At 41.3% G+C, this 14,946-nt stretch overlaps 1 protein-coding gene and 1 pseudogene across 1 annotated transcript in view; one reads left to right on the top strand and one right to left on the bottom strand.

Annotated features, from left to right (window-relative positions):
* The window catches only part of LOC148355409 (ephrin type-B receptor 1-B-like), an 80,641-nt gene that overhangs the window by 32,685 nt on the left and 33,010 nt on the right, over window positions 1-14,946 (bottom strand). The window contains exons 6-9 of the mRNA XM_088350172.1: window positions 13,673-13,828; window positions 9,180-9,436; window positions 5,218-5,293; window positions 2,346-2,470 (exon numbers count right to left, since the gene is read on the bottom strand). Of these exons, the coding sequence (XP_088206298.1) occupies window positions 2,346-2,470; window positions 5,218-5,293; window positions 9,180-9,436; window positions 13,673-13,828 (614 nt within the window). The remainder of the gene's footprint in view (window positions 1-2,345; window positions 2,471-5,217; window positions 5,294-9,179; window positions 9,437-13,672; window positions 13,829-14,946) is intronic.
* LOC148355410 (5.8S ribosomal RNA) lies at window positions 3,568-3,713 on the top strand (annotated as a pseudogene).

Genomic DNA, 14,946 nt, shown 5'->3' with positions numbered 1-14,946 from the left:
GGTTGTGGTTCAAGCCTCGGCCGAGTCATACCTAAGACTTAAACATTGGTACCCGTTGCCTTCCTGCTTGTCGTTCTGGATTAAGGGTTGGAATTGGGGGGTTTGATCACCTAATGACTCCGAACACCTCAGTTGGGTTGAGCGAGGGGGCTGGGAATCCCCTCCTCTGAATCAATCTCCCAAAAAGAGTAAAAAATGACTCTAATCACAGGAAGTCTCAAATGGATTCACAGACCACAGAATGTCAATACTATGATTTTTCAATCAGCCCGCTTTGTAACATTATAGAGAATATTATTTAATCAAACGTTTGCATTTTTATTTCAAAACATTACAGGTTACAAGCCTTAAACATGCTTATATAAACCTTAAACATACAAAATATAACAATGAAGGAACTTACGAACAAATTCAACTTAAGAACGATCGTCCGGAATCTCGTTCGTAAGTAGGGCAGCGTCTGTATCGCCCAAAATACATGATAGAAGTGACAACAGAATTTGAGGTCTGTATGGTTAGTTTTTTTCTTTTTTCTTTTGGGAGGGTGTGCACTCGCATGTGTGATTGGGGGGTCTTTTTGCCTGCTACAGAGGGTAGGTTCGGCTGGCCGCCATCTGGGAAGGTCTGCTCGGCAGAGATAAGAGGAAAAAAATCCTACCACCCTTAGCCATATTAAATTTGTGGATTCCAAACCTCATTATCTACAAGAGTAAAGGCAATGGTTGAGGAAGTCAGGAAGGGGGTTGAAGAGGTGAGAACAAAGTAGGGGATAGTAAGAAAAGTGGAAAATAGTCGATGTATTCTACTTGTATGTCATTTCTTTTGATCGATAGGAAATGTATCTGTGACAAAATGAGAATTTTATTAATTTTGATTTTGAAATTGATTTGGATGTACAGCTTTATAAGGAAGTTTTTTTTATTTTTGTTTTTCTGAGTTCCCCTTTCCTTCTTGCACACACTTTGCTTTAGTGTTCATCGTTTCGGTATCATAATTTTGTCAGCTTGCTACTATAATGTCAGTCTACACCTTAATCGATATACACAGATCAAGTTGGCCGTATACAGTCAATCCACAACTTATGAATTGGTACTTTTAAATTTACTTTAGAAATGATTGCAGGGAAATGCATTGTTACATACAGAACTGTTCTTTCATGGTTCATATATGAACTAGAAGTAGAATTGGGTTTTAAAAAAAACAATTTAATTATGCCATGTCATGAGCTCTCTCTCTAGCGGTAACCAGCACCAATCACCTCCCTGTCACTGCACCCTGATCTGTTCCACCTGTCTGTTCTCGTTTACCACCAGCTGTTCTGAATTCTCTGCCAATCAATCTCTGTATTTAAAGCCCTGCCTTACAGCCTACCTCTGTCAAATCGTCTGGAAAGCCTACACCCGGAACCTGTTTCTCTGCGCGTCTGACTCTAAACCTGGACCTGTTTGACCTTACTGCCTTCTCTTCTGCCCCGGTCTTCCAGACTCGTGTTTACACTAACTTGGTTGCTCGTTTTCCTCTTCGTTCCATCTTTCAAGCCATCTTCCTTAAAGGTGATTCCAAATCTCCACTTCAAGATTTCTCTTTACTCCAAGACCTGCCACACCAACCTTGTTGCTCGGTTTCCTCTTCGTTCCATCTTTCAAGCATCTTTCACAGTTGCCACGGCGCCCAATTGGCCCCGCCCATGGACACTAGCTGAAACGCATTGACAGATTGCTCACTGGGAGTACTTAAACGCTGTCTTGTGAGTCGCTTGGTGTCAGAGCGTCTGCAAAACTCCTGCTAAACTCTGTTGTGACACGTCAAGCCCTGTGAATCTCCATTTTTGCCTGTGTTTTTGCTCTTGTTTTGCCAAGCGTTGTGAATCACCCTTTTTTGCCCGTTTTGTTCTTGCCCCATCCGTTTGATGTTTACCACTTCCTCGTTCCGATCAATCTACTTCAGCGACCAACGATCCCCAGATCGAGTGTGCGCTCATTCCTCTTCTCCCCAATAACCTGTGAGTAACGTTACGCGAGTGGGTTCTGCTTCCTGTTTCCTGTCCTGGTTCGTGACAAATGCCAAGACCAAAACCTACACCCGGTCATTGAGAAGACCAAGGATCGAATACACGAACCTCAGCCTTCTGTCCATTGACAGAGACTTCAACCGGATAAAAAAACGCCAATAAGGCTAAAGACGTAGACAACAAAGACAAAAAACATTGTAAACACAGTGGCTGCAACAGTGGTGATAATTGATGATACAGTGTTAAAGTTGCACATTTTATGGAATGACATGGATTGCCGGAAGCAAATTGGATAGAACAATCACACCAAAACACATAAGTCATCAAAATTTACCTGATCATAGTATCGTATCTCATAGTCGAGGATTATTCCGTTGGGATGCTCAGGGGGCGGCCATGACAGTGAGAAACTGCGGCTTGTGGAGCTCACTTGGTGCATTATGGGTACCACTGAAGGAGCTGTTGAAAATGCACATACAGTTGCGCGGTTAGCATTCCATCAGACAAGATTTAGGCAAATGCAGTGGAACCTCGTTTCTCGACCATAATCCGTTCCAGAACCCTGTTCGAAAACCGATTTGTTCGATCACCGAAATCATTTTTCCCATTAAAAATAATGTAAATCGTTTTAATCCGTTCCAACACCCTGAAAGTTTACCTTGAATGTTTAACGTAAACATGAAGCTAACCCAGGCTAATCGTACGTTCGCGTTATCGTAATCTTCCGTACGAAAGATTACGCTAACATGAACGTGTAAAAATGAAAAAAAAATGATAAAGAAAAGAATTATGAATAGGATTTCTTACCTTTGTGGTGGTCAGCAGAAGCACGTCCGCACTCGATAACAGTCACGAAAAGAGCGATCTACACCCGTACGCCGCTCAACACCGCACCCTAGCGTACGCACTCACGCATTACCGGCGTTCGAACTCCGATTTTCTGACCAAACAGCGAAGCAAGAATTTTTTAGAAATTTTGGGTCGGACTCCGAATTGTTCGAACTGAGAGGCGTTCGAAAACCGAGGTTCCACTGTAAAGAGTGACGCAGTGACACATGTTGGATTATTATCAGATAGGGATCACACATTTGCTTATCAGTACCATTCATAGAGCGCATAGTATGTTAAATCATCTTAAAGTAAGGAGAGATGTTTTGTTTACAGTTTTCCTGTGTTAGCCGCGGGTAAGACAAGTTTGGCGTGTCTCCGAACTGTGTGTGGCACCCCTCTTCCATTATCTAGGACACACAGATGTAATTAGGGACCTAATAAATGCATTTGAGAGCTTGGAGTCAGCAGAACTCAGTGAGCAGACATCAACAGGATCTGTTCACCCAGTCTTCACAGCTGGAGAATCATCAGGCTTCTGCGCTTCTTCTTTTGAGTATTTTTGGCATTCAAATGCCTATTTGAAACTGACTCGTAAATGGTCCTTCAAGCCGGATTGCAATATAACGTATTTTCCGGGCTATAAGTCGCCCTGGACTATAAGTCGCAACAGACCCGAACATTTGTCTCCGATCGTCCCGGGCGGACGTAAAATCGCCGAGCTGTACGACTCTTAGCGGTGGATCACTCGGCTCGTGCGTCGATGAAGAACGCAGCTAGCTGCGAGAACTACTGTGATTTGCAGCTGCGGTTGGCTGGCAACCAGTTCAGGGTGTCCCCTGCCCACTGCCCGGAGATGGCTGGGATGGGCTCCAGCCCCCCCGCGACCCTAATAAGGATAAGCGGTGCAGATAATGAGATCAGATTTTTTTTTTTCTTTTTTTTTTTTTGAAGGGGCGTCGCTACTTCACAGATTTTCACCATTAGCGGGTGGTTGTGCTTCCCATTATCCGGGTCTAAAAAATAATAATAATTTTTTTTTTTTTTTTTCTTAAAATTATTATTATTATTTTTCTTTTTGAAGGGTCGTCGCTACTTTGCAGATTTTCACTTTTTGCGGGTGGTTTTGGTCCCCATTAACCGCGATAACCGAGGTCTTACTGTATAACCTTATCCTCCTTGTTTTTATAACCTTATCTTCTCTGTTCCTTTATCTTCTTGCTTTCTTTTATCCTCACTGGGAATATGTGACACTGGAGTGCCATGCCCAATTTCGTTGTCACAATATGTGAACCCATTTTGTAACAATGACAATAAAGGTATATTCTATTCTATTCTATTCTATTCTATAAAGAAATAGGCAGAGGAGCCTCTAAAACTGAAGGGTTTTTGAGAATTAGAAAGAGAAGTATTTGTGAATCTGAGGACTGAAGGTAGGGTGTGTCCCCGACACATGTTTAACATCCGTGAAGAAACATTGTTTAAGGTGTGAAAATGAGGAAAAACACATGGTATAAGTGAGAATTAAAACGATCCAAACCAAAGTTAACATGTAAGGACGGGGAGTTTGTAGAAACCACAATTAGATGAGATAAGATAGGGACTAAATTAGGAATAAATGCAAAATTACGTTATAATGAAAGGCATAGCTTACTTACCATTGTCATAAATTCTGATTTAAATTGTTTACTACAGATATGGAACTTCCTCTTATCCGATTCTCGTACCTAACAATGGTCTTCTAAAAGGTGTTTTAGTGTATGGCATTCATCCACAATCTAATCTTTTTGTCATTTAGACTTTGAAAGATCATTCTGGTTTTCACTTTGAAGTACTACTCCAGGGAAACGCTCATTACTGGTTCTTGTGCACGGTTTTAGAGGCCCGCCCTCTCTTTGAGATGAAAAAAGAAACTCATTCTTGGTTGAGTGTTAAAACATTCATGGGGCGAGGGAGGCTTGGATCTAGCCATAGAATTTAAGTCCTCTCCGAAGATTCTAATACTGGGAATGAAGTGTGAAATGTTTTTAAAGAAAGAAGACCCGAGCGTGTTTTTTTAAATGTATTGATGGGCGAGGAACATGGTTGACTTTATTGACTGCAAGGACAGCAGGGCAAGTGGTTGAAGACCAGGAGAACAAGGAAAGTAAAAGCTCAGATGGAGACAGAGGCAAAAAAGGACAGTTAAAGTATTAGGAGGGAAGGAAACAGAAGCAAAACAGATGACAAGCTGAGAAGATGTTTTACGAAGTAAAAGTCTGCGGCTCAATTTCCTTTAACCCCTCTGGCCATCAATTGCCCACATAATCCACATTGCCCCGGGGTATGATAGAGCAAACCCCCACAGACGGCTGCACACACAATGCTTTTGCACTCACCCGCTTGATTGGTTGTAATGTTGATTGACACCTGCTGGGCTGGATAAGGGCTCTTGTTAGAAACTCCATTCACAGCCTGCAGAATATAAAGATACAAATACCGTACAGTAAGAAGCAGGTGTCTCTAACCTTCAGTGAGTTGATAATTGCGATGATCACTGCACAACTAGGGGCAGCACGGCGGCGCAGTGGTTAGCGCTTGTGCGGCACAGTTCATGTCATGGGAACCTGTCGTGGTTTCAAATCCAGCTCCATACTTTCTGTGCGGAGTTTGTATGTTCTCCCCGTGCTTGCGTGGGTTTCCTCCGGGCACTCCGGTTTCCTCCCACAATCCAAAAACATGCATTTCAGGTGAATTGGCCGGTCCAAATTGTCCCTAGGTGTGAATGAGCGAATGAGTTGTCTGTCCCTGCGTGGCCTGCGATTGGCTGGCAACCAGGTCAGGGTGTCCCCTGCCCACTGCCCGAAGATGGCTGGGATGGGCTCCAGCCCCCCCGCAACCCTAATGAGGATAAGCGGTACGGCAAATGAGATGAGACTAGACAACTATTTTAGGCACTAGAAATATTTCATTTTTTAAATAACCAAAATGCAAACTGTAAAACTATAATAAAGAGTAATACATGTTTATATTAGAACTGTTTCAGAAAAAAAGCCAAGAGTCAATCCCAAAAAGTGCCGCAATGTTACTGAAATACAAATGCTGTATTGAAGGATTTTATACATTTGACTATAAAGGATTTCATACGATTGAATACAAGTTACATTTATTGAGTGCAATGAAGATTTTCACCGAGTAGGCTTAAGTTCAATGAGCAGTGAAAGTTCAGGTCACCCTGGTAGGAAATATTGTTTACAGGAATGGCGGGAACGGGACGTGAGGCTGTTAAGATAGTCAGCACATCCGACGACACAGAAAAGCCCTGATGACGGAGGACAGCAGGCATTGTTTGAGAAATGCTCACCGCTGTTTTGAGTTTTACAGATATCGCAGCGAGGTTGTGGTGCTCACGTTGGGCTTCATTGGCCCGCCCATGGTAGGAGCCGGCACACCATTTTGCGGAAAGACGTGGGCCAAGAATGTAGGTTGTGTTTGGTTAATGGAGTCAGATAACTAATTCGAACAATTTTTTAAACGATACATTTTGAGATTTAATTCCCAACACTGTATAACAATGTCTACTAGAGAACCATAATATCTTTCATTGCATGATATTAAAAAAAAATAAAGTGAGTTACACAAATGGTGTGTCAATTCTCTCTCACTGAATATGTTGCTGTAGTCACAAGGGATTTACAGATTTTTGTTCAGGAACCGTAACCCATTTCCTTTTTTGGTTGCAGCTCATTGCACTCTGCGCTTTTTCATGTGTTGATGTAAATTGCTTGTGTTGTCATCGTAGCACTTTACCACACAAATTACAATTGGCATTGTCCTTTACTGTAGTTGAAGAAAAGTCCGCATTTTTAGCTTTTGGAAGGGAGATATGGGAGAAGTTTGCTTGTCAGTTACAACTCAGGCTTAAACAAAGAGTGGCCGGGAGCATTGGGTGAGAGAGAGAGAGAGAGAGAGAGAGAGAGAGAGAGAGAGAGAGAGAGAGAGAGAGAGAGAGAGAGAGAAAGGCTGCGCTCTCTCCATAGAGAAGCGGCACTTTTAGGGAACTGGTGAAGGAGCGAAGTATCAATCCCAGGACTAAAGTACACTCTAGATCCGTTCCAAGTACAGTACTCGATAATATACTCGATAATATCAACATTTGAATCAGATCCACCCACCCCTTATCTGCAATGCAAAACTGACATCGAAAGTGGTACTGATATTAAGAACCGACAACCACTGTCCCCTCTTCCAGCTGTCAGCCTCTGAAATGTTCGCATGGACACTGCGACTCCATTTCCTGAGAGTGCTCGGGAAAAATCATCTGAAACAGCAGCTGCTGGTGTCCTTTTACAAAGCCAAAGTGGAGAGCATTCTGACATACTGCGTTACGGTGTGGCATGCTGGGTGCACGGCAGCAGACAGGAAAACACTTCAGAGGGTCATCAACACACCCCAGAGAATCGTTGTTTGCTCTCTACCCAGTCTGGAGGACATTGCCTGCTCTCGCTACCTCAGCAGAGCAGAAAACATCATCAAGGACTTTTCTCACCCCGGCCACTACCTCTTTGACCTGCTGCCTTCCGGCAGACCCTACAGGTCACACAAAACAAAAACAAACAGACTCAGAGACAGTTTCTTCCCCAGAGCCATTACTACCCTTAACACACACCGCACAAAAAACTGAAACTCTTGCAAACACACTACCTCATACAGATGTAAAATTGTATTCATGCCTATGCTTACTTTGCACAATGTTGCCTATTTGTGCACTACCGTATATTGCACAAATACGATCCCAAAACTGCATGTAACATCCTACATGCCCACATTTCTTGTGTAAATATTGTGTAAATTATAACCTTTATCTTCTTTGTTCCTTTATCTTCATTGTTTTCTTTTATCTTCACTGTTAAATGTGAAACTGGAGTGCCACGTCCAATTTCGTTGTCACAATATGTTTAACCCATTTTGTAACAATGACAATAAAGGTATATTCTATTCTATTCTATTCTATTCTATTCTATTCTATTATATTCTACAAGACAGGGGACCTTAGAGCTGGCACCCAGGCTTGATGCTAAAGTTGTCTCATGGTCAAAGTTTGAAGGTTTAAGCAACATCAACAATCTGGATTAGTCGAAAAGAGACAGCTCTTTTTACAGGGTCTGTACACCTTTTTTATGGCCAAAATCTTTTGAAGCACTTCCACAGTTTTTTACCGCACTGTGAAGGTCTGAAACTGGAGTGTCATGCCCAATATCGTTGTCACAATATGTTAACCCATTTTGTAACAATGACAATAAAGGTATATTCTATTCTATTCTATTCTACATTCAGTTTTCCGTTTTTCCCAGTACCAATAAAAGTAAAAGTCCGGTGTGAATCATGTAGATTGGAGAGGAAAATTAGAGAAAAATTGAATCTGTTATGGTTGCCATGGCGCTCAATCGGTACCGCTCACTGACACCAGCTGAAACGCATTGACAGGCGCCAGGTTCTGTCACGGTTGTCACAGCGCCCAAATTGGCCCCGCCCACTGACACCAGCTGAAACGCATTGACAGATTGCTGCCAGACTACTTAAAACGCGGTCTCGCGAGTTGCCTGGTTGTCAGAGCGTCTGTGAAACTTCTGCAAGACTCCTGTTAAACTCTGTGTGAAATGCCTGGTTCTGTGAATCTGCCTGTGTTTGATCCTGTTTTATTTTTGGCCTGATCTGTTTGATTTTGACAACTCTTTTGTTCGGATTTCAATCCACTTCCGCGACCATCGATCCTGGATTGAGTGTGCTCGCATTCCTCCTCCCCCTAATAAACTGTTGGTAAGTTACGCGATTGGGTTCTCCATTCCTGTTTCCTGTCCTGTCCCTGTTCTACAATTTATTTAAATTTATTGTGTCTATATCCTGGTACTACAACACTTTTTATCCCTGTGAGTTACCTTTCATATTCCCGTTGAAGAGTTTATTTTGCAGCATGCTGTGCATGGATTTATGCACGTTTTAAGCATGGTTTCCTTTGCACCTGTAGGGGGCGATGACGCTCCACATGACGCCATATAAACTAACATGTCGGTGTCGCTTATAAACAGACTTTATTTTATTTTTTAAAAATTTTTTTCGTTTAATGCGTGATCTGTCAAGTGGGACTGCAGAGAAACGTGGCAAGAATTTTAAGCATTTTCGGGCACTTTACTCAAAATTCAAGCATTTTTCTGACCTCCAAAACACAACTCAATTCAAGCATCATCCCAGATTTTCAAGCACCCATACGAACCCTGTTTTTAGTAAGCCGAGCCAAAAGAACCCGGTGTTCTAGAATGAGTGGGAATTCCTATAAATATCAGGATTTTATAAAACAAACCTGTATGTGGAAGATGTATGACGTGTGAGCTTGGAGCTTGCTGATTTCCACCTCGGTTTCTTTTAACCCCATTTGTCCTGGAACATAGGCCACGTTGTCATCACACGGCTGACACAATCGGCTCTTGTAGCATCGGTGGCACAGAACGTTGTACGACAAGTCCTCTCGAAAGCCGATGTCCCGGGGAGGGTGCCACTCCAGCCGCACTGAGGTCTGGTTGACAACTGAGATCAAGTTACGAGGACCTGATGGGACACCTGCAGGACATGGGAGTATGGAAAATGAGGGATTACTGATTAAAATGGTACAATATGTAACATTGTGTACCAACCAGTGTTGGGAGTAACGCATTAGATAGATAGATAGATAGATACTTTGTTCATCCCCGAAGGGAAATTCACATTTCCAGCAGCATCCCTGAGCTGAGAACAATCGAGAACAATCGAAAATAACACGGGAGCTGCTGGAGTGGCTGCCATTCGTGACGGCGCCGGAAGAAAAGATTCAATTTGAATCATGTACAAACAAACAAACAATTGAATCATGTACAAACAAACAAAATATTCATGTTTCAGTAAGTGGAGTGTTAATAAAATGGGGGGAAAATAATTTCTGATACTGATATAACCAGGTAAAACTAATTTTAAGTTACCTGTCCAAATGAATGTTGTGCCATCTATGTTTATCACAATCATTCCCAATGTCGAAATAAAAATCTCCAATAGGTTACCAGGGTTGGGTAGGCTTACTTTAACTGGATTACTTTCAATTACTATTGGATGACTCCAATACCAAATAGGCTAATAAAAGACAAAAGAAACTAAATATGAATCAAATGATGACTCACAACACGCGATAAGCTTTCTCTCCTGGCTTTGATCTCTTTGATCTCCGGCAAAACTAACATAAAATGCGACAGAAACAAAATGAAAATAAATCCAAACAGCTTGCCAACATCATTTTTGCCGTTCCATGTGTTCTGTTACTCCCCAAGCCTGCACAAAATGTAGTAATTTCATTCATATTTAGTTTCTTTTGTCTTTTATTAGCATATTTGGTATTGGAGTAATCCAAAAGTAATTGAAAGTAATCCAGTTAAAGTAACCCTACCCAACCCTGCGCATTACAAAGAACATGTTCTATCCATCTATCTATCTATCTATCTATCTATCTATCTATCTATCTATCTATCTATCTATCTATCTATCTATCTATCTATCTATCTATCTATCTATCTATCTATCTATCTATCTAGACATTTATCTAGACATCTATCTATCTATCTAGACATCTATCTATCTATCTAGACATCTATCTAGACATCTATCTATCTATCTATCTATCTATCTATCTATCTAACACGTCTTAAATAATAAACGTACTTTGTACGGCAAAACCGTACAGGTTGACAGGTATGCTGTCATTTCTAAGTAGATAATTACTTTCAGGGTTTCGCACTACTTTTGGGTGCCAGTAATCTGGGAGATAACACAAATTTAAATAAAGTAACTAGTAACTGTAACCCAAAAGATGTTTGTAATTGCTTTATTCAGATACAGTGAAATATGAAATGCCAGAGCCATTTTTATCCATTCATCAATTTTGTGTATTCAAGAAAAAAGGTCATCTTGAGATGACGTACTAGATTTATATAATAATGGAAATCATTTGCATATCAGCAGACAAGTTAAACCTCGGTTATGATCTCACCCACACTTTCATATCATTATTTAATTTTGGTCTGGCACCGCCGCCACTCAGTCTTGCAAATCGGGTAAAGGTCGTTTTTGTTACATAGCTTTTCATGATCAAGCATTAGCATTGTTTTCAGCAGTGAAAAGAAAACTGCGCCTGCACCAGCTTATAAATTCCCTCAAAACCTATGAAGTTCTATCTAGGTCAGCAAAGATGTGCCCGTGTCTTCTAAACTTAGTACACATTCACACAGGACGATTTCTTCATGTCCTAAAACCAGGGTTGGGTACGGTTACTTTAACTGGATTACTTTCAATTACTTTATTGTGTAAATTATAACTATATACCTCTTGTGTCCTCCTTGTTTTATAACCTTATCTTCTCTGTTCCTTTATCTTCTTGGCTTTTTTACCTCACTGTGAATGTGTGAAACTGGTGTCTCATCTCATCTCATTAGCCGTACCGCTTATCCTCATTAGGGTCGCGGGGGGCTGGAGCCCATCCCAGCCATCTTCGGGCAGTGGGCAGGGGACACCCTGAGCTGGTTGCCAGCCAATTACAGGGCACACAGGGACAGACAACTCATTCGCTCATTTACACCTAGGGACAAATTGGACCGGCCAATTCACCTGAAATGCATGTTTTTGGAACGTGGGAGGAAACCGGAGTGCCCGGAGGAAACCCACGCAAGCACGGGGAAAACATACAAACTCCGCACAGGAAGTCTGGAGCTGGATTTGAACCCACGACAGGTTCCCATGACAAGCGCTAACCACTGCGCCGCCGTGCTGCCACTGGAGTGTCATGCCCAATTTCGTTGTCACAATATGTTAACCCGTTTTGTAACAATGACAATAAAGGTATATTCTATTCTATTCTATTGTACTTTTGGATTACTCCAATACCAAATATGCTAATAAAAGACAAAAGTAGCTAAATATGAATAAAATTACTAAATTTTGTGCAGGCTTAGGGAGTAACGGAAAACATGGAACGGCAAAGAGGGGCGGCAGTAGCTCAGGAGGTTAAGCGCTCGTCTTGGGATCAAGGGATCCCAGTCCGTGTTACATGTCGAAGTTTCCTTGGGTAAGACACTGAACCCCTAATAACCCCAATAAGCAGGTTAGCGTCTTTCATGGCTGCAATGCATGGCCGCTATTGGGAAATGTAGAACACAATGTAAAGCGCTTTGGGAAGTCATTGACTTGAAAAGCGCTATATAAATGCACATCATTTCATTTCATTTCAAAGATGATGTTGGCAAGCTGTTTGGATTTATTTTCATTTTGTTTCTGTCGCATTTGATGTCAGTTTTGCCGGAGATCAAAGAGATCAAAGCCAGGAGAGAAAGCTTACCACGTGTTGTGAGTCATCATTTTATTCATATTTAGCTTCTTTTGTCTTTTATTAGCATATTTGGTATTGGAGTCATCCAAAAGTCATTGAAAGTAATCCAGTTAAAGTAACCCTACCCAACCCTGCCTAAAACAAAAAAACTGAAATGAACAATGAGGACTAATGCCACCATAATATATTCGGAATCTTCCGACAACTGTTAGAGGCTGTAGAAGGGAAACAGACACACATACACACTCGCACTCACAGAGAATATGACAGGCTGCACAGACAGTCTGAAAAGATTCATGTCTCAACCTACATCCAGCATATCTCAGTGGAGCCAGTGTGTTTCTAACCCTGCCAGCCGTCTTGCATAGCAATGCAGAACCTTCAACACTCTTCAACACATATTCACAAGTGCAATGTGGGCCAGCTCTGTGGCCTTAACTTTGATATCATTTTACAGCTCACCTTGCAACATTTTGAATGAACTATTCTACTAAAAAGTCTTTCGACATGATAAGGGGGTTACAGTGATTCCTGGTTTTGCGGGTGATACGTTCCAAAAAGAACCCATGATAGGCAAAATCTGTGAAGTTTATTTTTCAACCTATAAGCCGCACCCAAAACCCTAAAGTGATAAGAAATTTGAACGTGTGTCTTGTGTTCCAGTGTCCGTTATATGCGGAAAAACTGGGAATGTGTTACCATCCATCCATCCATTATCTGCACTGCTTATCATGTAAAATTGTGCAAAAAATGACTTAAAGGAAGGGAGCAAAAAAGAAAAAAATACCAAAATGAAAAAAAAATGAAAAGAAACAAAAGGAAGAGGAAAAAAAGAAGGAACATTTTAGAAAAAAGCCAGAAAAAAAAGAAAAGAAAGAAACAAAGGAGAAACATAAATAGAGAACAAAAGAAAAAAGTAACAGCTAGGAAAAAATAAACACAATGAGATTTTTTTAAAAGGAATTAAAAAAAAAGTAGAAAAAACAAGGGAAAAAGAGTAAAAAGTTTATGTTGCATTCAAATAATTTCCAATTATTTCAAGTTGATCTTGTTGCCGACATTGTACTTCCACTAAAAAATGTGATTAAATACAGTTCTGTAAATAAGCCCCAAAAAATGTTAATATTATGCGACAAAAGATATTAGGAATAAAAGAAATGGAAATCTTGCGACAGAATTGTAAAAACAAATGATGTTTGTAGGCCAAACAACCTTTGCAAGCGTACATGAGTTAATTCATTCAAAAGTGAAAAATAATTTATATTTATATATATATATATATATATAATACCGTTATATAACCGTTTTTCTCTCAAGCTTAGTTGCCACACTTGGGATTATGGTTGCTCATTGTTGTTTCAAGCGTTGCTCACCGACTTTGTGTGAACGCTCAGACCCGTGGAAAATTAGAGGGAACATTGGTGTTGACTGTTCCACAAAGAGTTACTCACTGGTGCACAAATCCTGCGGTCCGTCCATGTCACCCCGATAGTAACCGTTCCGGCAATCGCAAAGGGAGGCAGCTTCAATGGTGGAGCGACTGTTAAGCGGACATTGCTGACATAATCCGGGCCCTGGGGAGGATTTGAAGGTGCCCTGTGGACAAGCTGTGGAGACATAGGAAAAAAGCAATTGCAATCGTCTTAAGATTTCATACACATGAACTAGGTGATGTGATGAAGGCAGCACGTAAGGATGTGGCTGCACATCATTGAAAATAGATATATATTTTTTAGTAAAGTTTTCTTTTCATGTATTTCTGGTTACCACACTGCAAAAATCGCAAAACGAGTTGGTGGATACTTTTGCTCATAGATTTTGTATAAATAATTATGTTATTATCTTCTATCAATCCATCATCTGCACTGCTTATCCTCTGTAGGGTCGCGGGGGTACCGGAGCCCATCCCAGCTGGCTTTGGGCAGTAGGCAGGTAGACCTAAGACGTGGGTCCGACTGAAACCACATCACCGTTCTGATAATTCCGTTACTGCGGTCACGTGTTAAATCGAGGATAAATGTTACTAAATCCATCCATTTTCTGCACCGCTTCTCATCAGTAGGGTCGCGGAGGTGCTGGAGCCCAGCTCGGGCAGTGGGCAGGGGACACCGTGAAATGGTTCCCAGTCAGTCACGTGGCACACAGGGACAGACAACTCAATCGCTCATTCACACCTTGGGACAATTTGGACCTGCCAATTAACCTGACATGCATGTTTTTGGAATGTGGGAGGAAACGGAAGACACCCACACAGGCTGGGGGAGAACATGCAAACCCCACACGGGGTGGCTGCGGTAGCTGGACCTGAACCTCTACCCTTGCTTAGTTTCATGGCAGAAACCAATTGACAATTGGAACTATCATTCAAAATGATAAGGTTTATTCTGTTTGTCATGTTCAACACCTACAAAGGAGGTTGCATAGGACGTTCATGTTGTTTTTCTCCGATTTTCTGATTTTGTAACCTAGTCATTAAAAAAAAAAAGAAGGGCTCAGGGACAGAACAGGTTGGAAATTTTTATCAGCATCTGGGCTCCTCTGTTCTCATTGCAAGTTCAAAATCCATTGATGTCTTCTCTCCTTATTTTGAGTGTCTGCTAATCTTTAAACTTATCAAAAAAATAAGGAGGCCATTAAAGCAAATAAATCTTTTCGGGGAATGACAATCTGAGCAAGTTGATATTCAAAAAGATTCCTTTTTAATTGTAACCCAAAAACTTCAAAA

This window comes from Urocampus carinirostris, chromosome 12 (assembly GCF_059441175.1).
Source record: "Urocampus carinirostris isolate Australia breed hairy pipefish chromosome 12, RoL_Ucar_1.0, whole genome shotgun sequence".
In the NCBI taxonomy this organism is placed as follows: Eukaryota; Metazoa; Chordata; class Actinopteri; order Syngnathiformes; family Syngnathidae; genus Urocampus; species Urocampus carinirostris.
Note: the sequence above shows the minus strand (reverse complement) of the source record. Positions and strands in the feature narration are given on the sequence as shown.